General features: G+C 39.7%; 1 protein-coding gene across 1 annotated transcript in view; it reads right to left on the bottom strand.

Moving 5' to 3' along the window:
• The window catches only part of SRGAP1 (SLIT-ROBO Rho GTPase activating protein 1), a 276,096-nt gene that overhangs the window by 48,046 nt on the left and 203,929 nt on the right, over positions 1 to 24,121 (bottom strand). The window contains exons 9-12 of the mRNA XM_090273550.1: positions 14,097 to 14,294; positions 13,520 to 13,604; positions 6,306 to 6,333; positions 2,591 to 2,693 (exon numbers count right to left, since the gene is read on the bottom strand). Coding sequence (XP_090129676.1) covers positions 2,591 to 2,693; positions 6,306 to 6,333; positions 13,520 to 13,604; positions 14,097 to 14,294 — 414 coding nt within the window. The remainder of the gene's footprint in view (positions 1 to 2,590; positions 2,694 to 6,305; positions 6,334 to 13,519; positions 13,605 to 14,096; positions 14,295 to 24,121) is intronic.

Below are 24,121 nucleotides of genomic sequence, written 5' to 3'. Positions count from 1 at the left end.
AAAAATTTTATTCTGAAATACAAGAAGTATTTGGCTCTCTCAACATATTAGAACAATTCACAATCCACTAAACTTTCCAATTAAGCAACAGAGGAAGGATTGGGAATAACGTGGTTCAGCAATTTAGACTCTATTATTTTTAGAATGGGTAATACACTACTAGAGGAATAGTTTTATTTTAGGTTTTAAAACAATCTAATTAGTGTATAAAGCAGCTAATGGTTCAATTACTTCTGGAGCCTATATTAAGTTTCTCTAATAGTTAATTGGTTTTAGAAATGTAAACTTTATTAACTTCTTAAAGAAGGTACTTAAGCATAAAAACTCTTTTTAGTGTGGACTGGTTGACACAAGAATGACAGTGTAATTATTCAAAAGCTGCTGAATAGGTGACAGGATTTTTCTTTAAGATACAAATGTGTTTTAAGGAAGTAACCTTTTATATGAACAATGAATGTAACATTGTAAAAGAGCAACAAATATTTAAATAAAAGTGATGAAAGGAGAATATTAGTTTGCATCTCTGCTGAACTTAGTGTTAAAAAGAAAAACAAAGAATAAAAGGTTATTAAAAGGAAAATGTTTGCACTAAGAGAGTTGCAAAGAAAAACGTATTAGCTTTGCATCTTACCAATAATTTTGTCTTTACATTTACTTAAGTAATCGCTCATCTTTTAGCTATTGTCAGTACTTCATTGAGATATAATGAATTCTGGAGTAAAAAAAAATGTGTTTGTGTGTGTGTTTTAATTTAATTTTATGGATGCCAGATGCTTTGGTAGAATATTTTACAAGTTGAAAAATGAGCTGTGTTCCACCCACTATCCAAGAAATCCTTTTGTGCCTCAGTTTCTCCAGGGGAAAAAAAGAGGAATCACGGTGTTGCTCTTGCTGCCTCACAGTGACATGGTGGGGACATCAGCTGAGCACTTTTTAGAAGTGTAGAGATTTCTGTATCTGCTTGTATTGCTATTACCAAAGGTTGTTTAATGTGCCACCTGGGATAGCAAAGGGTTCACATCAGTGAATTTCTCATGATAACTGGTTTATGCCTTCTTTAGTGCCTAAATTCGGTTTAACTGTTCTTAATGAAAAATCTTTAAAAAATATAGTATGTGCTTCTCTATCACCTTAAGCAATCATCTTCACACCGTGTTATCAGATGTAACAGAATCATCCATCTGCTTTTCTATGTTCTTTCTCTGCTGCTCAGCTCAGTGCTTCTGTTTTATTGTCCCCTTCTCTCCAGCTAATTTACCCCTGCTTATAATCCCTGGGCTGGGAAACTAGGTAATCAAATTTGACAATAATTTTCTATTCAATTAGAGCCAATAAGGCTCTTCTGAGTTTAAGGTTTATGGCAGTGGATTTGTGATTGCTGTTTAGGTTGTCTAATGGCCTTTTATTTAATTCCAGGGTTAGGGCTCATTTTTAAGGCCATGAGAGGTATTCAGTCTCTGGATGCATGTGTGTGTCTGTCTGTCCATACACACGCCACATGTGTGTGCACACACGGTTTACAACCATTAGTGTACCTATTCAATAAAAGATCTGTCTTTAAAGAAAGTAAGCTTCTGTAATATGCTATTAAAAAAGTAAGATATCTGTACCATATTATTAAGGGAGATTATCAGCGATGTAGTTTCCTATGTAAATTTAGTCTGCAGAAACACTGCAGCCCATGTCATAAAATGTTAGTTATGAAAGACCCAGTTCTTTTCTTTTCCGTATATTTTACATGAGAGGCATTTAACATTGACTTTCCTTAATAAAAGCCTGTGACTTTAATTTGGTCCATTTGCCAAATACATAATATAAAAACTACAAGTTTATCTAGTTTTACCAGAGAAGACTATTCTTCTTAAATCAGTGTTTGATTTCTATAATTCCTTTCTAAGTAAACTCTATTTATAAGCCTGACTTCCCACTGCAAACATTTTTCTTTTAAAGACCTTAAAAAACCTAATTAAAGCCAAACATGATTATGATTTGAAAATGACACCAAGAGCGAAAGAGCTGTGCGCGCGCCTCCCTCTAGCACTATACCTGATGTCTCGCGTGCGAGTTCCTTCGTCCTCGGCTAGAAGCATTATCAGAAATACAGGATGAAAAAGAAGACAGAGTAAACACAGCAGAGATACAAGATACAGGCCACAGGGTCTTACAATTTATCCAATATAATGAATTCCTCAAGCCAAGAGAAATAAAAACTCTTGCTGAGCTTCAGAGCTACCCTAACAATAAACTTTAATAATATATTTTGTGCCATCTCATTTGTATGAGTAAAACCAAAACATTTTATCAGGTAGTTCTTTTCGTTTTTGTACAAATTATGTTTTTTGTTTGTTTGTTTGTTTTTTAAAATAAAGACAGCTTTCTCTTTTGCCAGCACATTTATTTCCTCTACTGAAGGCACTCAAACCAAATATTCTTTTCTCTCCGACTTCAGGAAATATTATATTGATTTTCTGGGAAAGCAAAGAGCCCCAGGACAGACTTGGACATAATGACCTGCCTCCATTTATGAGAGGCTGAGACCATTATAGTCAGAAGCATGGAGATCAGCCACCCAGATGGCTGGTGCCAGTACCTTGACGAATGTTTCCAAATCCCCATTAAACAACTTAGCATTATACTGTGACCGGGGTCTGGACTTCCTGTGTTTCTGGGGCTTAGGGGGAACATTTGGAGGCCTAAGGGAAGGGAATATAATTACTGAGCATGGCAAAAATCAAACAATAAACGAAACACCCATAGGTCACATCAAAGTTATAAAACACCAATTCTGTGTTCCTTCCCCACCTCCACCCATGGGGAAAATAGTCTTTCCCCTTTCCTATATATTTACTTTTACTTATGTATTAAAACCATACAAGTTGGTATTTGTTTGCTAGTTTGTTTAAAAATTAAAAGCGTCACGAAATGGAATGGAGAACTATTCGGCCAAGTATTACAAACCGAGATTTGTGTTATTTGGCTTACAAGCCACATAGAAGACATGATGGGTCATAAAAGTTAGGGCTCTGACAGATTCCCAATATGAGAAAGTAAATATCATATTTTTAGTTACAACATAACTCTTCAATGCAAATAACATCACATGTGTTCAGTATCCTTCAGGAATTAATGAGATTTGATTTGATGCCAAAGTAACTATTAATGGATTACAGGTGAAAAGATGGACTTGGGTTTCAATGTTATTTCTCAGGACGGGGTATACAGACTCGTGTGAATGATTACTTCTTTAAAACAAACTATCTCATCACCTAAATATTTGTAGATTACTAGGATGTACCAGTTCATTCTGCTCTGGACTCTCTCCATCTCCAGTCTGTTTGCTTTGATGGCTAAGTCAGTCTCTGGCGCATGTGCATTCAGTGACCATGTACCACATTTATAAACCTTGCAGCGTCCTGCTCTGTAATTGCGCAAGGAAAACTTTTCTGTCCATCTGACTCAATTTCTACAACTGTGCTGAACAGTATACATGGAAGAAGAGTCCTAAGACCTCTCTCTCTGGACATTCCAATGTAAACTTCTTCATCGGAAGGGTTATGTGAGGATATATATCACACTTGGAAATTAGGTAAAGCCCTTCATTAAGCTGCAAACTCTCTAGGAAGAATTACCAGTACCTTTTTTAAGTTCATTAAAATTCAGAAAGGCCAGTTTGGAAACAAAATGCCAGGAGTTTATGTGGAAGCCTGCCCAGCTTCATAAGATATTGCCTTTGAAATCAAGAGCAGGAGGGGAATGAATGTACTGATTTGGTCTTCCACAGCCACATTCTAAGGCTCCAGCAGGGGGGCTTACATGATAATGGGGGTGTGCAGCAAGCAGCACCTCAAGGCCCATGGTGCTTAAAGGGTAGAAGGAGTCTTTACAAATGTCCAGAAGCAAATATGGAAACTTCTACCAGCAGCATGTCATAATCTGCCACTGCTGAAATTTCTGAAATCTCTTCTATGCACTGAATTCTGTGCCATCCAAAGAAGAAAGGATTTGATAGATTAAAAAAAAGAAAACAAATGCCTACCAAGGAATCTACCCATATGAGCTTGATTTTATCCACTCTTTTCATTATTGTAGGAATATTTTAAAATGTAGACTTTATTTTTATTCATGGTTGGTGAGGGCCACAGGTCAGAAGACAATTGTCATTGAAAAGACAGGTGGTTACTCATAGTTCTCAAGAGCAGCGGCATGCCCACATGGGCAGCCACATGAGCAAGTGGCAGCGTTGGTCAGGGGAGAGAGGGAGTGACGGAGAGAGGAAAAATGCTGGCAAGAGGCTCTGTTGTGGGTCCCGTGGGAAGGAATAGGCAAGGCCGGGTAAACAGGTTTAGGATTGGCTAATTTGAATGATTTTGGTGGGCTCTGGAGCATGGGAACCGTCCCTAGTTGTCTGGGACCTGGCCTTTGGGTGATCTGGGAAGGGGAATAGCGGCTCTGAGTGTGAATGCTCAATAAAGGAGGTGCTGGAGGGGATGGGCTCTGGATTGGTTGGCTTGTAAACAGAAAGGCACACTCGCAGCAAGTCCATTGCCATCTCCAGGTGTTGACTAACCTCAGAGGGGCGGTCCCTTTAGAGACAGCACGACTCCAAGATATCAAAGCATCGATTAAGGAACTAGGAAGTGTAGTTATTACGAGGTCCAAAAGAGCTTTACCTTTGATGGTATCTGGAGCAGCTGACAAAGCTAAGACGATAAGAACACAGGCTCATTTTGCTTGATCACTGATTCACAGGTCAAACAAAACTTGTGGCTGGAGCAAAGCACCAGTGGCACTGGACAGTTGCTCCCACGTGACAGAGAGATGCCCCTGGCTGGGACTAAGACAGGGATGTCTTCTGAGTTTTCTACCAAAGGCCTGAAAATTGCCTCTCCCAATGGCTCTAAATTATGAGGCAAATGTAAAGATACTAATGTTGTGAGAATGACTTGAAATTAAAACAAATTGCTCCAGTGCTTGTCAAAGTCATTCCCTAGGGCAGAGGTGGCTTATCAGGCAGACTGCTGTGTTGATGGTTCTGGCTCTACTATGTATAATACACACAAGGTGAACCAAGTCAGGGCCATCCACATGGTATGACTCGCTCTGGGTGTGCGCTTCCCAAACACTGTCCTGACAGTCTGGCTGCCTGTGCAGGCTGCTGATGTGCAGGAGGGAGGGCGCCAGTCACGGGGATGCAAAGAGCTAGTCTGTTTGGCACTATTGCTCTCATTGGAAATTAATATATTTGTATTCTTTACTTTTTGAAAAAATTATTTAGAAGTGCCTTACATTAATCAGAATTTAGAAACAACAGGGAGAAGAGTTGATAGTGCAAAGAGATATATGTATGTAAAAAAATCTCCATAAGCTGCATATTACTGTGTAGTAGTAATATTCCTTTTTGTCAGTGACACAGGGAAGAAAGACCTCAGTATTTTTGTAAACTTTTGACAAGTCAGTAGCAGTATCTCCCTATTTCGTTCACCAAAAAGAGAGACTTACTTTTGAATAAATTGTCCAGCAGGCACATTACAGATCCTTGAAAATCAATTTGCCAATTACTGCTATAGGCACACCAGTGTTCTAAATGCCTCTTACCTCAAAGAGAACTCAGGTTTAAAAGTGTAAAGTCTTCCTATGTCAATTAGAATAATTTCTGACTGTTGCAGAAATGTGGACACAGAAAAATAAAAGTTGCCATAAACTTTCCTTAACCCACATCAGAATCAGCTTTCAAAAAGACTTCTTTCTCAGCACTAGTTTCAGAATCCTTCCATGAATTAAAAAGAAAGAAAGGAAATGCACTATGGTTGTAGGCATTAAAAGTTAAATCTTTAAAGTAAACCAAAAAGGTGTAGAGAGCTGAAATCCAAAGAATATTCAACACAGCTCTCATCTTTATACGACATGAAGAAAAGCAGGAGCAGGATGTAACTAATCATACTTCACATTTGCTAACACAGTAGATACGCACATAACACTGCTTGTTAATAGAAGTATCAAAAGTCTTGCTGGACTTTTTCTAGAAACTTAAAAGTGTTGTGCATGAGATAAACTAAACCCATTCAATTTATGTCTTTTTTTTCTGAGTCTGCTCATTAAAGAGCTTTACAATTCCTTTGGGAAGGCCCCAGATCTGCCAGCCAGAGCAAATCCTGTCTTGGGAGAAGCTCAAACATGTCACGTTACTGTGTTTTGTCAAGCCAAAACTGTCTTCCATGTTCATTAACAAAGTATGTTCAGAGGCTGCTTCTTGCTAACGAGAAAAGTGAGTGAGACACAACGTGAGTTATAAAATGTTTTCCTACCTTGTAGTCATGTACTCAGCTCTATGCCCTGCAGAAGAAAATTAAAAGAAGGAAATAGAATGAAATCAGTGGAATGCATTTGGTAATGTTTTGTATCATCTGTCCATTATTTTAAAATGACAATAGCATATAATTATAGGCAAATAATTCAAAGTAAATATTTCATAAAATCTATACATAAAATTTAATAAATTCTATAGACTGTAGAAACATGTTTTACTTGGCAATTTGAGGCAGGGAGATTTATTTATTTATTTAAACTAGGAGTAGCTGCTTGATCTTAACTGTAAGTTCAAGAATAAAATACAAATAAAACACACCCCAGAATGTTAGTTATTCCTTGTCTTGATTGGTAGCTCTTGGGGAGGAAGTAAGGGTTCAAACAAGATTTGGGGAACTCAGTTTCCTTTAAATTAAATTGGTGTTCTTTCCATAAAATGAAATTTGGGAGAGAAGTTGCATTTTGTAATCATAAATGACATTTGCAGATATTAAAGTACAAGGACATTAAATTATGCTACATTCTACCAACTTGTAAGCTAAAAGTTCTCAGTTATTTAAAACATAAGGTTCTTCTTATACATTCAGACTTCTTGACTTATTTTAAATAACAGCTCTACATTTTTGTGGTGTTCTTACAAGTTGTGCTAATTTCGAGTTTAAATGTGCCTATGGTTGCTGTCTACTCTTTCTTACATTTAGGGTGGAGCCATGGGAAGGGGTGTGGGAAAGGGAAGCATTCAACTGGTTTGTTTGCAAAATGATAATATGGTCCTCAAACAGTCTGAAGATACAGCTGGCAGTGAACAGTCATGTTGTAGCACAAACAGGTAAGCCCAGCCCAACATATCATAATGCAGTGATTCAGACTTGTAGGGCAAGGCCAATATATAACAACAGTAGGGAAAACTGGCTTATTAGGAATGGTGAATGAATACTCCCAGGCTATAAAGAGTCTTTCACTCTATTATCTCCTTTTCAACAAGTAACATAAAGTTTTTCACTAATATCTATTTACTAAACAGCGGGTGACATTTATTATCAGAAAATACCTTTCTCAACACAGATCCAGGCCACTGTTAAGTGCTGGCAGAATCAGGTCTTAGCCGTGACTTGGAATGGGGGAGAAGGGAAAGGAGAAGATTTAGATTTTCCCCCTGGATCGACCTATCATTTAACTGTAAGTCCCTTCCTTTTGCTGGCCTTCTGCTACTTTGGGGGAGAAGAAAAAAGAGAAGGTTGACACAGAACTCCAGAATAATTTATAGCTATTCATAAGTGGGAGAGAAGGCCTACCAGAAAGTGAAGACGGAGGCACTGAGTGTAGCATGTGGTACCTGTGGGATATCCTTCAGCAGGAACCTGGCTACACAGAGTTGAAGTGCAGAGAGAAGGTGGGGCTGGCATTTAAGACTTGAGAGTCTCTCGCATTTAAGTTGTGTTGGGGCCATGGGACCTAGCTGAGCTCACCCAGCGTGAGTCATTAGAATGAGTAAAGGGTTGAGGGCAGAGAAACTATCTGGCTTGTGCTGTATTGTATTCTGTCATGTTGCATACTTTATTATAACATAATAGTATGATATTATATATATATATTCCCTGGCTGGTTTAGCTCAGTGGATTGAGCGTCGGCCTGCGAGCTAAGTGTCGCTGGTTCGATCTTCCAGTCAGGGTACATCAGAGAAGGAAAACTCTGACTCCAAAAAACCTCCGCTGCCTTGCGGCATACCTCTTCAGGGGAAAGGCTAAGGGAGTAAACCCCGACAGAAAATCCGGAGCCGGAGTCCCTAAGGCGGTTTGACGTTGTAGTCAACACCGGCAACTCCTGCGGCGCACCTGAAGCCAAGCTGTATTGACTCCGTCTTTCCCTTGGACCCTTCAGCTGCGAAGAGAGGGGGGGTCTGCTGCATGGGCAACAGCAGACCCTCCATATTACCCTGCCCAGGCTCTGTAGCTTCAGCGTCATCGCAAGATGTCGATTCAACACGGGAGGAGACAGATACCATGTCACTCCCGAGTCGGACTGCACAGCCATTCTTGGCGGTGCAGATAGACTCTGAAGAAGCTACACCATCGTCTCTCGAGACGGACGGCTGCCGACGACGACGACGACGACGATATATATATATATATATATAATTAGTAACAACAATAAAAACAGCAATAATATCTACCATTTATTTAGATATCATTCTAAGCACTTTTTATATATTAACTCACAATTTTCAAAACAATGTTACTAAGTGGGTACTAGTATTATTCTTATTTTACATAAGAGACTGGGCATCTTGCCTAAGGTCATGCTGTTAGTATGTGGTGGGTCTGGCACTAGGATTCAGGTTTGTTTTAATTCTAGACCTGAGCTCCCAAGTAATATATTGTAAAAATGTAAGTCTTTTTCCCCCTATTAAATAATTTGAAAGATCCTAGAAGAAAGGTAGGGATCATGGCTTACACCTCTTTCTGCTCCATATGGCTAGAGCCAAATATAAAATACCGGAGATTTAGCCCTGGCTGGTGTGGCTCAGTGGACTCAGTGACGACCTGTGAATTGTAGGGGCACCCATTCGATTCCCAGCCAGGGCACAAGCCTGGGTTGCAGGCCTGCTCCCCAGTTGGGGGTGTGCGAGAGGCAACCACACTTTGATGTTTCTCTCCCTCATTTTCTCCTTCCCTTCCCCTCTCTCTAAAAATAAATAAATAAAATCTTTTAAAAATACTGATGGTTTAATACATTTAACAACTTATTAAACAAATTTAATAAATACTTATAAAACTAAATGAAATAACACAACTTAGTCACTTCAGTTAATTCAGTGATAAAGATGCTAATAACTCCTTAAAAATGAAAAGCTTTATAACTTTAAAATTTTGCTATTTTTTGTTAAAATATCCCAACCAAATACTCTCTAGAGTTAGAAAAAGATCATATATAAAATGGCTTAAATTCATTTTGCTCCATTCATCTATGGTTAATAGTATGAGATAAAAAATTAAAAACCTATAAAAGATGCATTTTGATTAATGAAACAAGAGGAAGCTTTGCAAAAGAACTATCATTCATAGTATAACTGCCACCACCACATCTGTTTTTTTCAGCTAATAGAACTGAGTATGCCTCAGCTGATGAATGTTTTATTTTTTAATCAGTATCATCATTAATAGATCAATAACATGCAAGCTTAGAAGAATCTACTTCCCAGAGAAATGTGAAAGCTTCCAGTGGTCTGAAGATTAGATTTCAATCATTTTCTTTGGAAGATTACTTAATTATTAAAAGCAACAGACAACTCGTTTCCCCCTTTCCCCCTATACATATCATTTAGACAGAAAAAAATCACTCAGGATTATCTTGTTCTTGATACAAACACCTAATTTGATTACTCTTATAATTTCACTTGAGAATTAAGGAGTAAATTATTTTTTCATGCCCAAATGTATTTTTTTTTCTCCACAGAATAATAGGAAAACCCAAAACATAGTATGGTGGCAATTTCAGATAAAAAACCCAATTAAATAAAATATTTAAAATGGGCAAAACTCAAACCGAGCGTAGGTCCTTAATGAAAGATTGATAAGGATTCCTGGCATTACTTCCCAGTCTTTTTTCTCCCCGAGTCTCAATTACTGCAGGTTTTTCTAAAAAAGCAAAACAAAACAAAAACAGAAAACAACAACAAAAAAAACCCCACCGATTTTTTACAACAATCTTCTCTTCTGAAAGTATATTTGTACTCCTACTTGAAGACAGACAATGAATTGTGTGAGCATAACCTATTTAATTCCTTTGTCAGGAACCCTGTACCCAGTGCTAGAAATAACATAACATGGAACTCAGCTTCCAGTGTCAGACTATCTGCGTTTTGCAAAAATTGCACTGATATTTATATCCCCTTAATCCCAAGTGTTGTCACAAAGGAGCCAATGGGAACATCAAGGCTCATTGCTAAAAAAGAAAAAGATTTCAGTGTTCACTTACTATGCTCAATGTAATTCCTCCAATTTAAAAACAAATGCTATCACAAAAGGATGTAACGGTGTTGCTGATGGATAAAGAAGGTGATGATGATGATGATGATGGTGATGATGATGATGATTTTGGTCTTAAGAACTCATGATGTTTCTTTCCATCTCAATAGTTTTCAAAGATCTGGAATTCTGAATTTTGGTGGTGCTACTTTAAGAACCCAATCTCGTTGCTCAGAAATGTTGTAAATCAAAGGACTTGGCCACTGGTCGCCTGCCAAAAGTGAGCAGTAACACAGGCCAAACACATGTCTGTAGTTACAGTTTCAGCTGTGTACGATCAACTGCTAACTCCCTGGGTTAAGCTCTATTTGTTTTACTATGAAGGCAGTTTTTGGAGCAGTGAGGCCAGTATAATTGAGAGATGTGCTTTCAGTAATAGGAAGTCAGGGCTGCCCCCAAACACACCCTTTAATCCTGTGCTACTACCTTTATTTAGCCAAACCTAGACTTGCATTTTTTCATAAGGGCTTGTCATTGAATTAGCTCACTGTGGGACAGACACCATGAACTTTCCTAGCGTCCTTTGGTGTAAGCCTATTAATGTGTGGCAAGCTAGCAGTCTCACAATGGTCGAGCTGAAAGGTAGGGCATGTTCTTCATGCTCAGTTTTTCTCTGGGCAAAGCTGCCAGGGGCAGAGCTTCAGGCAGTGACCAAGCCCTGGAGTGCTGCCAAGCCTTCATGTGGGGCAGGCCTGGGGGCAGAGAGGTCTGCCACCAGTGGGCAGAGGGCAGTGCGTCTGCTGCCCCGGGATGAGAACCGTCCAGTGTCCACTAGGACACTGGAAATTTTTGAGAGAAATTCCAAGATAGAGAAATCCTTCCTTATAGAGTTCACAAGGGACAACATTGCTGTACATAGTTCAGCAGCTAATGACAGAATCTGGAGCCCAGACTCAGCAAATTGGCTAAAATATAGCCCTATCTAATAACGGCATGTAAAATAATATTAATCATCGGGGCTTTTTCTCTTAGGAACATAAGGGAATCTATGTAGAATGAGTTCCATAAAAGTTTCAGGATGAGAGCCCAAGAGTATTAACACATATATCTACAGGCAGTGCCAAGAATGAATTCACCCACTGCTTAATTCCCTCCAACTCACAGTTTCTCAAGTGGTATCCAGTCCTGCAGGAAGGACTGTGTGCCTGTAAGTATTGATCCACACTTAAGATAACCTATGCTTCCGGACTGGCATCTGGGCCTTGGGAGCATCAGTGAAATAGCAGGCATTTGTAAAACATGGAGAGAGAAAAAAAAAAAAAAAAAAAAAAAGACCTGATACTATGAAGGGAAAGGGGAAAATGGGACACAAATGCTGAGGTAGAACAACAATTCAAAGGATAAAAAGGTATTTTTTTTCTTCTTTAGTTGAAACGTCTGTTACAGAACAGCTGAAAGACCAGTACAGGGAACACCCATGTACTCTTCACTTAGATTTCCCAGTTGTCAACATTTTGTCACATTGGCCCATTGCTCTCTCTCTGTATTATTTTTCCTGAACCATTTGGAAAGTAAGTAGCAACCATTATGACACTGAGCAAGCATTTCTTAAGAATAAGAATCTTCTCCTTCATAACTATACCACCAAGTCTAGGAAAATTAATTAATTCAATAATATCATTTAAATTTCCCCCATTGTCTTTAAAATGCCTTTTATAAGTTTTGCCTTTTGATTCAGAATCTAATGAAAGTTCATACATTGTGTTTGGTTATTTTATTCTTTTAAGACCCTTTTTAGTAGTATAGATTAATTCTTTTCTAAGTGATATTGGGCTTTTATCTTAGAATCCAGCATTCTAACTGTAATATGTGAGACTTAGGTCGTGATGACCTTTCTCCATTTATCTATACCCTGAGGGTAATGGGTTCTTTGGAGAAAAAAAGAAAATAAGGTGATAGAAAATGTTTTTCATGGGTAAGGAAGGTTCTAGAATTATGGGAGGCAAGAGTTTATGTCAAAGAGAAGCAAACTGTTTTTGGCCTGAGTTGCTCGCACAATTCCATCTCCTCATTTCCTGCTCCCATTCATATCCTCTTTCACTTCTTATAACTTCTAGCACAGCAGTTCTCAACCTGTGGGTTGTGACCCCTTTGGGGGTCAAAAGACCCTTTCACAGGGGTCGCCTAAGACCATCGGAAAACACATATATAATTACATATTGTTTTTGTGATAAATCACTATGCTTTAACTATGTTCAATTTGTAACAATGAAAATATATCCTGCATATCAGATATTTACATGACGATTCATAACAGTAGCAAAACTACAGTTATGAAGTAGCAATGAAAATAATTTTATGGTTGGGGGTCACCACAACATGAGGAACCGTATTAAAGGGTCGTGGCATTAGGAAGGTTGAGAACCACTGTTCTAGCAGGATCTAGTGTGAATAAAAGATAAAGTTATGAACTATGAGGCACTTAAGACAGGGACTTGGCTTATATTTATTTTTTCCTTTTAAATTTCCTGAAGATGGAAAGAGAAACAGTAACATTTACATAGTTCCCTTTGCCTATAATCCTTCCCACCCTCTGTTTTTTCATTTGCAAAAATGAGGAAACATATAGTATCCAGTTAAATATACAACTCAGAACAATGCCTGACTCAGAAAGCCTTACAGTATAGTATAAGTGGCAACTATTGTTGTTTTCAGTATTATCAGACATAACAATATATTTAGTTAGATTATTTCTTAACTAAAACCAATGCCAACGGAAAGTAAAAAAAAGTCAACTCAACTGGTTGAACTATTTTCTAGAGTTCAAAAAAGGCATTAGACGGGACAAAAATACTGGCCCATTAAAACAAACGGGGTGGGGTTGGAGGGGTGGGAAAGTCCAAGAAGGAAAGGAAAAGAAGTGACTGGGGTGGGGTGGGGGACGCTCAGCAGGTGAGGCCAAGCTCAGCTCCTTCTGACTTCTCTACTCTACTCTTGGGAGCCCCCTGCTCTGAAGATCCTTCCTTAGGAGCTCTGTGCTGGCTATTCAGTCCTCTCCAGATTTCACCAAGCTTATAAAGAAAATAGTTCCAGGGAGAACTTGGTTATTACAGTAACTGATAAAGCCGTATCTAAACAAATGGTGTTCTCTGCTTCTTCAAGCCCAAATCCACATCCACACACTTCATGGAATCTATACATGATACAATATATAATCCATGCCATTTTCCCATCAAATAACTGACCTTCTCCAAGGGTCTTCTGCAACAAGTCATGTTTGGCTTGAAGTTTTGTGATGAGATTACTACCTTCCAAATATTCTCTGAGTTTCTGCCAAAGGAAAGATTCGTTTTTAACTTAAAAAAAAAAAAATCAATGTCAAGGGACTTCCCATGGGATATCTAAAATACAACCACTTTAATTTCTACTCAAGAGTGCGGTCTGATGCCGGTCAGCAGCAGCCATCACCTGGGAGCCTAGAGAGGGGCAGACTCTCAGGCCCCTCCCTCCCCAGCCCTCCTGAAATAAGAACCTACATTTCAACAAGCTCTCCTGGTGACATGTGTGTCCATCAAGGTCTAAACGTTCTGTTTTAGCGCAGTCTTGTTTAAATGTGTCTGCACATCAGAATTACCTGAGAAGCTTTGAAAAAGTACTAAATCTTAAAACCTATCCTAGACCGACTGAATTGGACACTCCGAGGGTAGACAGGAGTCCATATTTTAATAAAGAACCCTAGGTGATTACAATGGGACTCCAGAAGCAACATTTGGGAACTTCAGATCTGAGTTCTATGGGTGGCTGGGGAAGCAACAGACGCACCATGAAGTAGAACTGCTCAGTCTCCTGCTGGTTCGCTCTTCTCTTGGCGATGCTGGGCTTGCTCAGATAGGTCTCAGAGACAGTGGACCTCACAGACTCTGTGGAGCGACTGTGCTGGAAGCATTCAGAAACATCATAGTCTTCGATGGTGACCATGTCTTGTATCGTCTGCAGGGTGGCTTCAGTTGTTTTCTTAACCTGGGAACAGGAATATATTTCTCACACTAGCACCTATTTTGTGAATCCCACAAACATGCAGTTTCATTCTGTCGGGCAGAGATGAGAGATAGGTAAACAATATCCCATATCACCAATACAAAAAAAAAAAGAAAAAGGCTTTCAACTTCCAGCCAAGATGGAGGCCTAGAATGACATGCTCTGTCTCTCTCCACAACTAAGAAGAAATACAACTACCGCAAAAGCAGAAATAACCAGAAGTTCCAGAAAATAAGTGGAAGTCCAACATATGAAGTTATAAAGAAGTGGTGCTCATCTGGGCAGGCAGGAGGGACGAAGCCAGGGTGGGCACATCAAGCTGTGCTGGCAGTGGCAGCAGCAGCAGCGGGACTGCAGTAAGCACAGACACCCATATTTAAGGGGAGGTGAGAAGCGCTTGGGGAGCACCACTGGCTGACGACCAGACCCATCAGCTCATGCTTCCAGCGCCGGGGAAGGCAGACTCCCATTGCCTTGGACTGTGGGGTGGGGACAGAGGAGGAGGGTCCTGGTTTCTCAGTGGAAAGTGAATGGCAGGAATCCATTTTGGACCCCCGCCCCCACACAACATGCCACAGCGTGGTGAGAAGAGTTGCCTGGTTGTGAGGAGTGCATGGGGCTCCACCCCCTATAGCGTAGGAGGTGTGACAGCCCTGCTCAGGAAGCAAAGGTAAACACAAAACTGTCAGGATGGCACAGATCATGGTAGAGATCCCAGTGATGAAGCTGACCAGACAGCAAATACCTAATCTAATGAAGCAACAGATAGGAAATCTTTCTGAGGCACAGTTCAGAGCTTTGGTTATGCAAATGCTTACAGACCTAACAGCAGACCTTAAACAAGACGGGTAAGAAATGAAGGCTAGTCCTGCTGAAATGACAAAAACACATATGAAACTAGAGGTGAGGGAAAGAAAACCAGGGATCAAATCAACAAATAGGAACATAGGGAAGGAACAAACAGTCAACCAGTGCAGAAACAGGAAACGAAAAGTGAAGAAAATGAGGAGAGGCTCAGAAACCTATGGAACAGCTATAAGCGGGCCAACATCTGAATCATAGGGTTGCCAGAAGGTGAAGAAGAACTAGAAATTGAAGAAGTATGTGAAAAAATAATGAAGCAGAACTTCCCAAACTTGGGGAAGGAAATAGACTTATAGGTGCAGGAAGCAGAGAAAGTTCCAAAAAAACTGGACCCAGGGAGAACCACAGCAAGATACATTAGAATCAAAATGTCAAAAATTAAGGATGAAGACAGAATCTTAAAAGCAGCAAGAGAGAAGAAGAGAATTATGTACAAAGGGGTCCCAATAAGACTATCAGCTGATTTCTTAAAAGAAACTCTGTAGGCAAGAAGGGAAATGGTAACAAATATTCAAAGTAATGAAAAGCAGAAACCTACAACCACAATTACTCTATCCAGGAAAGCTGTCATTCAGAATAGAAGGGCAGAGAAAGTGCTTCCACGACAAAGTAAAACTGAAGGAGTTCATCAGATCCAAACCACTGTTATATGAAATGTTAAAGTGACTTGTTTAGGAGAAAGAGGATCAAAACTATGAACATTAAAATGAAAACTGTATCACAACAACCAACAACAGAAGTTAGGGATTCGAAACAAAGGCAAACTAAGTAGGCAATGAGAGTGGGAAAAGAATTATAGGTATGGGGAACATTATGGGGAGAGGTAAGCAGGGAGGGGGAAGGGGGTAAAGGGAGGGAGATGGTATAGGAATTAAGAAGCATAGTAGGAGGGAGTGGAATAGGAAATGTTGAGGAGAACTATATGCACAACCCATGGGCATGGACTAACTGTGGGGGACAACTGGAGAGAGGGGGGTCGCTGGGTGGAGGGGTACAAAGGGAAAAGAAATTGGGACAACTGTAACAGTGTAATCAATAAAGCATATTAAAAGAAAAAAAAAAGGCTTCAAAATTATCCTGAGGAGGATATCATTTTATATATGAGTCCTTATAACTCTCATGTATCACTGGGTGCTCTCTCAATTACACTTTTAAAAAGATTTTATTTATTTTAAATATTTTATTTATATATGTTTAGACAGGGGAAGGGAGGAAGAAAGAGGGGGAGAGAAACATCAATGTGACAGAGAAACATCTTTTGGTTGCCTCTCCTACACACCCTGACTGGGAACCAAATCCCCAACCCAGGCATGGCCCTGACTGGAAATCGAACTGATAACCCTTTGATTCTCAGACTGGTGCTCTGTCCACTGAGCCACACTGGCTCAGTTACATTTTTAAAAAATAATCTTTTAAACTTTAGCATATATAGCAAAATGCACAGTATATGGCTTGATGAATAACACAAAATAAACATTTATATGACCACCACCTAATCAAGAAAAAGTACATTAGAATATCCTTGTGCTTCTCCCAACCACCACACACCCTTTTCTCCTCCTCAGAGGCAGCCACTACCCTGATTTCTAACATCATATCTTCATTTTCCTCTTTTTGTGCTAAATGTAAATGGAATCCTACAGCATGTATGGTTTTTATCTTGCTTCTTTTGCTCAATTTTATGTAGGAGGACGTATTCATTTCTTGTGAGTAGAGGATTTCATTGCCGAATACTCACTACGAAAATACATCATAATCCATCTCTTTTACTGTTGACAGATGACTTACTTCTAGTTTTGGGCCATTATGAATAATACTGCTATGAACACATTTTTGTTGGACCATACATGCATGAGTAGGATTGCTGACAGGGTGTGCCAGACTGTTTCCGAAAATTATTGTTCTAATTTGTATTCCCATCAGCAAGGTAGGAAACTCCTATTTCTCTATATCCTCAAGAATTGGTGTTATCAGCTTCTAAAATTTAAACCACTGTGTTGGCTGTATAGTGTTACCACATTATGGGTTTAACACACATTTCTCTGGTGATTGAGACTGAGCATTATATGTTTAAAACAATTTAGATTTCCTCTCTCAGAAACACTTTGTTCAAGTATTCTGTTCAGTTATCTATGGATTATGAGTCTTTTAGAAATCCACACCCAAAAATATGTTTACTTTTTTTTTCTTTTTAGAGAGAGGAAGGGAGAGAGAGAAACACTGGTGTGGGAGGGAAACATTGATTGGCTGCTTCCTGTATGTGCCCCGACCAGGGATCGAACCACAGCCTAGGTATGTGCCCTGACCCAGAATCAAACCGCAAACTTCTGGTGCATGGGAGGACATTGAGACCAAATGAGCCACCCAGCCAAGGCATGAGTCTTTTTCTTACTTATTTGTGAAAATAGGTATAAGTCTTTTGTTAGCTACATGTTGCAAATATCTTTTACCACTCTGTGCCCTGGTTTTTCACTCTTTCTCTAGTGCCTAGATAAATGGCCTCTTATTATTTTTTTAAAGATTTTATTTATTTATTTTTAGAGAGAAGGGAATAGAGAGAGAAAGGGAGGGAGAGAAACACTGACATGACAGAGAAACATCGACTGGTTTCCTCCTACACCTGTCCCAAACAGGGACCTAACCTGCAATTCAGGCATGTGCCCTGACTGGGAATCAAACTGGCAACCTTTTGCTTAGTGGTAGGACATCCAACGAACTGAGCCACACCACTCAGGGTGGTCTCTTATTTTAATATAATCAATTTACTGATCTTTTCCTTTAAGATTAGTGCTTATTCAAGAAATATTTTTCCTATCTCTTCACCATAAAGATACTGTTCTATGTTATCTTCTAGGGGCTTTTAAACTTACCTCCCGCATTTATTTTCCACAATTAGGTGGAACTCCACTTAGCATTATCCTTTTTCCCAGACAATGTACAGAGTTTAGAACACCTAACTCCATTGACTTATCCTGAATTATATGCTATCTTTGTAATGTATTTATTTATTTGGATATATGTAAATATTTATATATATTTAAATATAAAATATACTTAATGTTTTATATATATTTAAATATAAAACAATATACTTAATGTTTTATATATATTTAAATATAAAACAATATACTTAATGTTTTATATATATAAATGCTGTTATATATAGTTAGTACTCACTTAGCTTTATCTATATATTTTATATTCTTTGATCCTTACTCCTCTAAAATTTTAAGAGCACCCTCCCTTTAGAAATTCATTCTAGCATGAGTTTGCCAGTGTTGAACTCTGTTTTTGTTGATGTGACATTACCTTTTATTTCATCTTCATTTATGAAAGATATTTTTCCTAGTTGGCAGTTATTTTCTTTCAATACATTAAACATATCATTGAACTTCCCTGTGGCTCCTATGTTCCTGTTGAATGAGAAGTTTGCTGTCAGTCTATCACTACTTTGAATGAACTTTGTTTTCTTTCTCCAACTGCTTTTAAAGTGTTCTACAGTTTCACCATGATGTTTCTATGTAAGTATTAAAAATATATATTCTACCTGGAATTTGGGGGGGCTTCTTGAATTGTGTGATGTTTTCTATAATCTCAGATAAAATTTCCAGGCTTTATCTTTGAAAATATTGTCTCTGCTTTCTTTTTTATCACTTTTCATTCTGACCATTTACTTAGTTTGCTAAACATTACTGTATTCTCTATCTTGCTTACCCTTCTCTTCGTATTTCTACCTTTTGTTTTCCATGCTGCATTTTGATTATTTTCTTCTGTGTGTCTTCCATTTCAATAATTTAGTCTTCAGTTATATCTAATCTACTGTTAAAACCATCTACCGATATATTATTTTGGGTTATTGTATTTCTCAGTTTTAGAATTTCTATTTTTCATTTTCAAATGTGTTATTTCACAGTAAGCAGCTCTTTTATAGTTTGTTTCTAAAAATCCCACTATTTGGAGTTTTTATAGTTATGTCTCTATTGTCTGGTGTTTCTTCTGGCTATCATGTGTTCTTGTCTCCTCATGCACCTAGTTGTTTTTGCTTTGTAGAATTATTTGAAGTCTAAGGTGAGCTTATCATCTCCAGAAAGAATGTTTGTTTATTTTTCCAAATCATTAGGGCTATTAATAGTTAAGAAGAACTGGATTTTATTTCTGATCAAAATATTTGATGTTCTTTTTACAAACATATGGTTCCTTGTGTCATGGGCTTCAGTCTTGGCTATGCATCTGGTCCTGGATAGTGAAATGTGAAGAAATCAGCTGAGCGATTCAGTCCATCATTAGAGGAGGTAAACATATAAAGATCATTAAAAAAAAAACAATATTGTGAGTTATTAAAGTCATGATTATATATTTATTGGCTAAATGAAAACACTCAGCATCCTGGAGGTGACATAAGCAAGATGGCAAAATAGGATGTCCCCTGCTCATATCTTCCCACAGCAACAACAATTTGGCAGCCATTCATGGACAAAGTGCATTTGTGGGAGCTCTGGGATTCAGGCAGGAGCTTGCAAAACCATGCTGGAGTCCAAGACTGAGAAGAGCTGATTTGAGAAAGCAGGCCTGTGCCCAGGTGGTAGGCTTGCCAACCATGATCCTGTTTACAGACCCACAAACAGCCCTGTCCCCCTGTGGACTCAGCTACACTTCCATTTGTCCTTGGTCCTGCCACCAGTACCATCCACCAAGGTACCCAAGAGGAGTCACACCTGCCTGGGCCTTAAGAAAGAGGACTGCTGACCTTGATACAGTTCCAGTCCGTCTGAGCCCTAGTCTGGGAGCAGTTCTACTTTGTCCAGGGACTTGTCAGAGGCACACTGGTCCATGCTCCTGGAGGCAGACCTGTTGACTCTGGTCCAAGGGCAGATCTTAAAGTTGTGCTGCAACTATGCTCCCGCCCCTCCCAGCCGCAGTCCAGGAGGAGTCCTCCCACTTAGGGGGTGGGAGACATGCCCAGCCATGCTTCCAGAAGAAGGCCCACCAATCTTGCTCTGACTGTAGATCTTGAAGTGATTCTGTAGCTTGGCTCTAGGCAAGCTCAGCTGCAGTCTGGAAGCAGTTCTCTTGATGAGGTACCAGGCAGAACACATGTCTGTCTGTGCCCTGAAGGCAGGCCCACCAACTTTTAGTGCATTTGTGGATAATGAAGCAGCCCTGTAACTTGGTTGCAAAACCTCTTAGCAATAATCTACAAGCAGTCACGCCTGCCTGCGGACCCAACAAAAACAAGCCCATTTGTACTTCTACAGGCAGGCCCACCAACCTTGGTCCAACTTTGGATCATGAAGCGTCCCTGTAACCTGGCTTCAGTCCTTCTCAGCAGTGATCTAGGGGTGGCTTTACCCACCAGGGACCTAGAGGGAGACAGGCACATCTGTGTCCCTGGAGGCAGGGCTGCAGACCTTGTTCCTGGCCGTGGACCCTGAAGTGGACCCATGACACAGTTCCAGCTGTGCTTAGCTGCGGTCTGAGGCCAGTTCTGCCTGCCAGGGCCATGTCTAGTGGCCTGACAGGTGCCACAACTATTTGAGAACCTAGTAGTAGACCTGCTATCTGTGGGCCAAATATGGACCCTGAGGTGGAGTCCTGACCCAGCACCACACTAACTAGTCTTAGAGGAAGTACCATCAGCCTAGGGACCAGACAGGATCCATGCCCACCCAAGCCTTTGGTAACAGGCCCACTTATTGTAGACTCTCCTGTCAACCCAGTATCTGCCGTGCAATTCCTTGTCATTGTCAATAACACTGTTTTTCTTCTTTTCTCAATTCTTCCTTAGAAGCAAGAGTGTTACAGTTGAATCTGAAATTGTCAGGAAAAATAAAAGATGTGGCAAAAACACCAGACACGATGGCTGCGACTACATATCATCCCATGGGATGTTCCTGACAAAGAATAACACTAGTTTTTGACACACACAAGCCATGCTAATAAGTCACAAGGGAGAAGATAATGAGGCAAATATGCAACTACTAGTATGAGGCTTGTAATGACTCTGCATTAGCCGCAGGGAAACGCAGTTGGGTTTAGTAGAAGAGGCCAGAAACAGTGCAAAGGGATTACAAACAACCTGAAGAATGCACTGGAGGCATGTCCCGGGGACAAGGTCTCTGAGATAATGATCAGGACAAATTATTGGAAAAGGTGACTTCTGCTGGCTTCTGTGGACTGACTTTTGCCTTTTTTTCTCCCAGGACAGTCCAATCATTGGAGGAAACAAGAAAGCTGTTTTGGTGGTTTCATTCTCCAAACACACTATTAGATTTCTAGGGCCGGAGTAACAAAGTCCCACTGGCTGGATGACTAAAACAGAAGCTTATTGTCTTCCAGCTCTGGAGGCCAGAAGTCTGAGATCAAGGTGCCGGCAGGGGTAGTTCCTTCTGAGGGCCATGAGGGAGCGTGTGTTCCAAGACTGCCTCCCTGGTTTGAGGATGGCCACCTTCTCTGTCTCTTCACATTGTCTTCCGTGCTTCTGTGCCCAAGTCTCCCTTTTTGTAAGGACACAGTTTTATCGGACTAGGGACCACCCTAATGACCTCTGTCTTCAAATAAGGTCATATTATGAATCAAGGTGTCAACATATGAATTTTGGGGGAACACAACTGAACACACATCACATTATCTTATAGCAGTGATTTTCAACTTTATTCATCTCATGGCACACATAAACTAATTACTAAAATTCTGTGGCACACCCCCTAAAAATTAGGTATAATTTTGATTCATTTGCACTGGACAGATACCGTTGTGTTGCTATTGTCATTTTTTTATTTGACAATCTATCGGAAAAGAGGTCAGTGCCCTGACTAAATAATCAGGTACTGCATGCTTTAAAAATTCTTGAAGCACGCTGGTTGAAAATGGTTCTTTTAGCAATGTGCCTTGCACCTCATACCTGGTGCAGGCCTCCTTGTCCTTTAGCACTTGTCACTCCATTTGTGCAGGTGACCCCAGAAGTGTCTTCCCTTCCTCACTTATCTACTTACTCCTTGCCATCACTGACCTTGGATGTATGCCAATTACAGCACTGTGTCATTTCAGCTGTATTAAAAATAGCAGAAAGAGACCATACACCCATACATACTGAGAGGTTGCATAAACGCCATAATTAATTAGCCAAGGATGCAGAAACTTCGAGCCGGCACAGGCCACAGAAGGCAGGAGCAGAGTCAGAGCTCCTTGCATGGCCTTCCCTTACTTCTGGTGCCCTAACAGTGGGTATAGATGCCAGTGATTCTGTCTGTGCTGGGTAAGGTGTTACCTGAACTGGAAAAACAGTCCAGGTTAGGGGAGGGTGTCTACCACCAGTCCAGAGGAATTCACACTGATCGTCTATGTACTTGCAGGTAAGGGGACATTTATAAATACCAAGCTCTCCTGACTTTCGAACAAAATTCATTCTCAGCAATGATACAACTTAATCCAAAGATCATTGCCCACGGCTCTGAACAACATTCTGCTTTCCGCTGTGCCTCAGAAAGCTTGTTTTCCTGTAGTCCACCCTGACTCTCACTTTCTGACCCATCTGAGTGAACGTGATACTAATTGTGGTCCGAGGAGCATGACACCAATGGTTATGAGAAATGGTTCTCATAAGCACCTACCATACTGTTTAGAGGACTTTGTTTTCTATTGATAAGGGAGTACTTGAGGTCAAGGACAGCCTATAAATCTTGATATCTCTAGTCACTAGCACAGTGCCTGAGACATAACAGGTTATCCAAAAAGTTCACTGAATGAATTGTGGGAGTTGAAATCATCCTCCTTTCAAATCCACAGATGTCAAAGAAGTGGTCAGCACATATCATCAATGTGTGGTTTCTTTGCTGACAGTCAACCTGGTCTCTGCCATCTTCTGTGGGGGGGGGGGGTGCCTACCTCATGACTCAGACTTAGATCCTTTCTAGAACCTCTCCTCATTCTGCTTGGTATTCTGGATCAAAGCCCTGCCTTTAGTGAGTTAAAGCTTAGTTGAATCTATACATACCTACACATACTTATACATGTTGCTCCTAAAAATTTGTGTTTTCAGCAAAAGACAGTTGATCCTGTTTTCAATTTTGGCCAAGATGATTCTATCATTTAAAAAAATAAGTGGCAGCTATCATTTACTTAGGCTTTACTGTTAACCTCACCAGTAGAGGGTTGCAGGCAAGTAAGAAATACTTAAGTAAGTAAAAATGAAATTAAAGCCACAGAAACCATCAGAGACAGCAATTATAAGTCAGTGGTTATCAAAATCCACATCTTATACCAAGTCTTAAGAGAATTTGACAATTGCCCATAAGGGTTTGATCATGGACTTACATGACTTAAGATTTTACAGCAGGCATTGGTACCACAGGAAACTCTGAAATTTGGAGGGAAATGTAATTTTTCTATGGTATAACCGAAATATCACTTACTTCCATCAATTACCCATGCCATAAAAATGGTCTCAAATGTTTGCTTAAATCTTGTTCATTATTGTTGAAAATATCCTGTGCAAGGAATATATTTTTGGGACAGTCTGTGAAATACTCCCTAGTAAACTGTTGGTGGAAGATTTTAAGTGATGCTGGGAAAATTTACATAGGGCTACCAGTTCATTAAATCTGGTTGCAAATCAATTGAGGAATCACAGGCTTCTGTCTTTTCCATTTCTCTCAGGGGGATTAATCTATAACATGAGAGAGACTTGTTTTATATGTGAGGTTTTAGTCACAGCACAGAAGTGACATGCTTAGAAGTGACAGTGAATATTTTCTGGACCAAATATTGGGACAAATGGTCTGAAATGGGGCAAGATACTTAAAACTAAGACTGTGCTGAAAATATGAAAGGCATAATTTCTCTAATTATGCGATTCATTTTCATTTTCTTCAGCTGTGTATAGTAAAGGAAGGAAAAGAGGACTCTAAGAGAAGGGAAGAACTCTAAGAGTCTATGGGGAATTATTC

The sequence above is a fragment of the Furipterus horrens genome, unplaced genomic scaffold, assembly GCF_987537825.1.
Source record: "Furipterus horrens unplaced genomic scaffold, mFurHor1.1.pri manual_scaffold_4, whole genome shotgun sequence".
Lineage (NCBI taxonomy): Eukaryota > Metazoa > Chordata > Mammalia > Chiroptera > Furipteridae > Furipterus > Furipterus horrens.
This window is presented reverse-complemented; position numbering and strand designations above follow the sequence as displayed.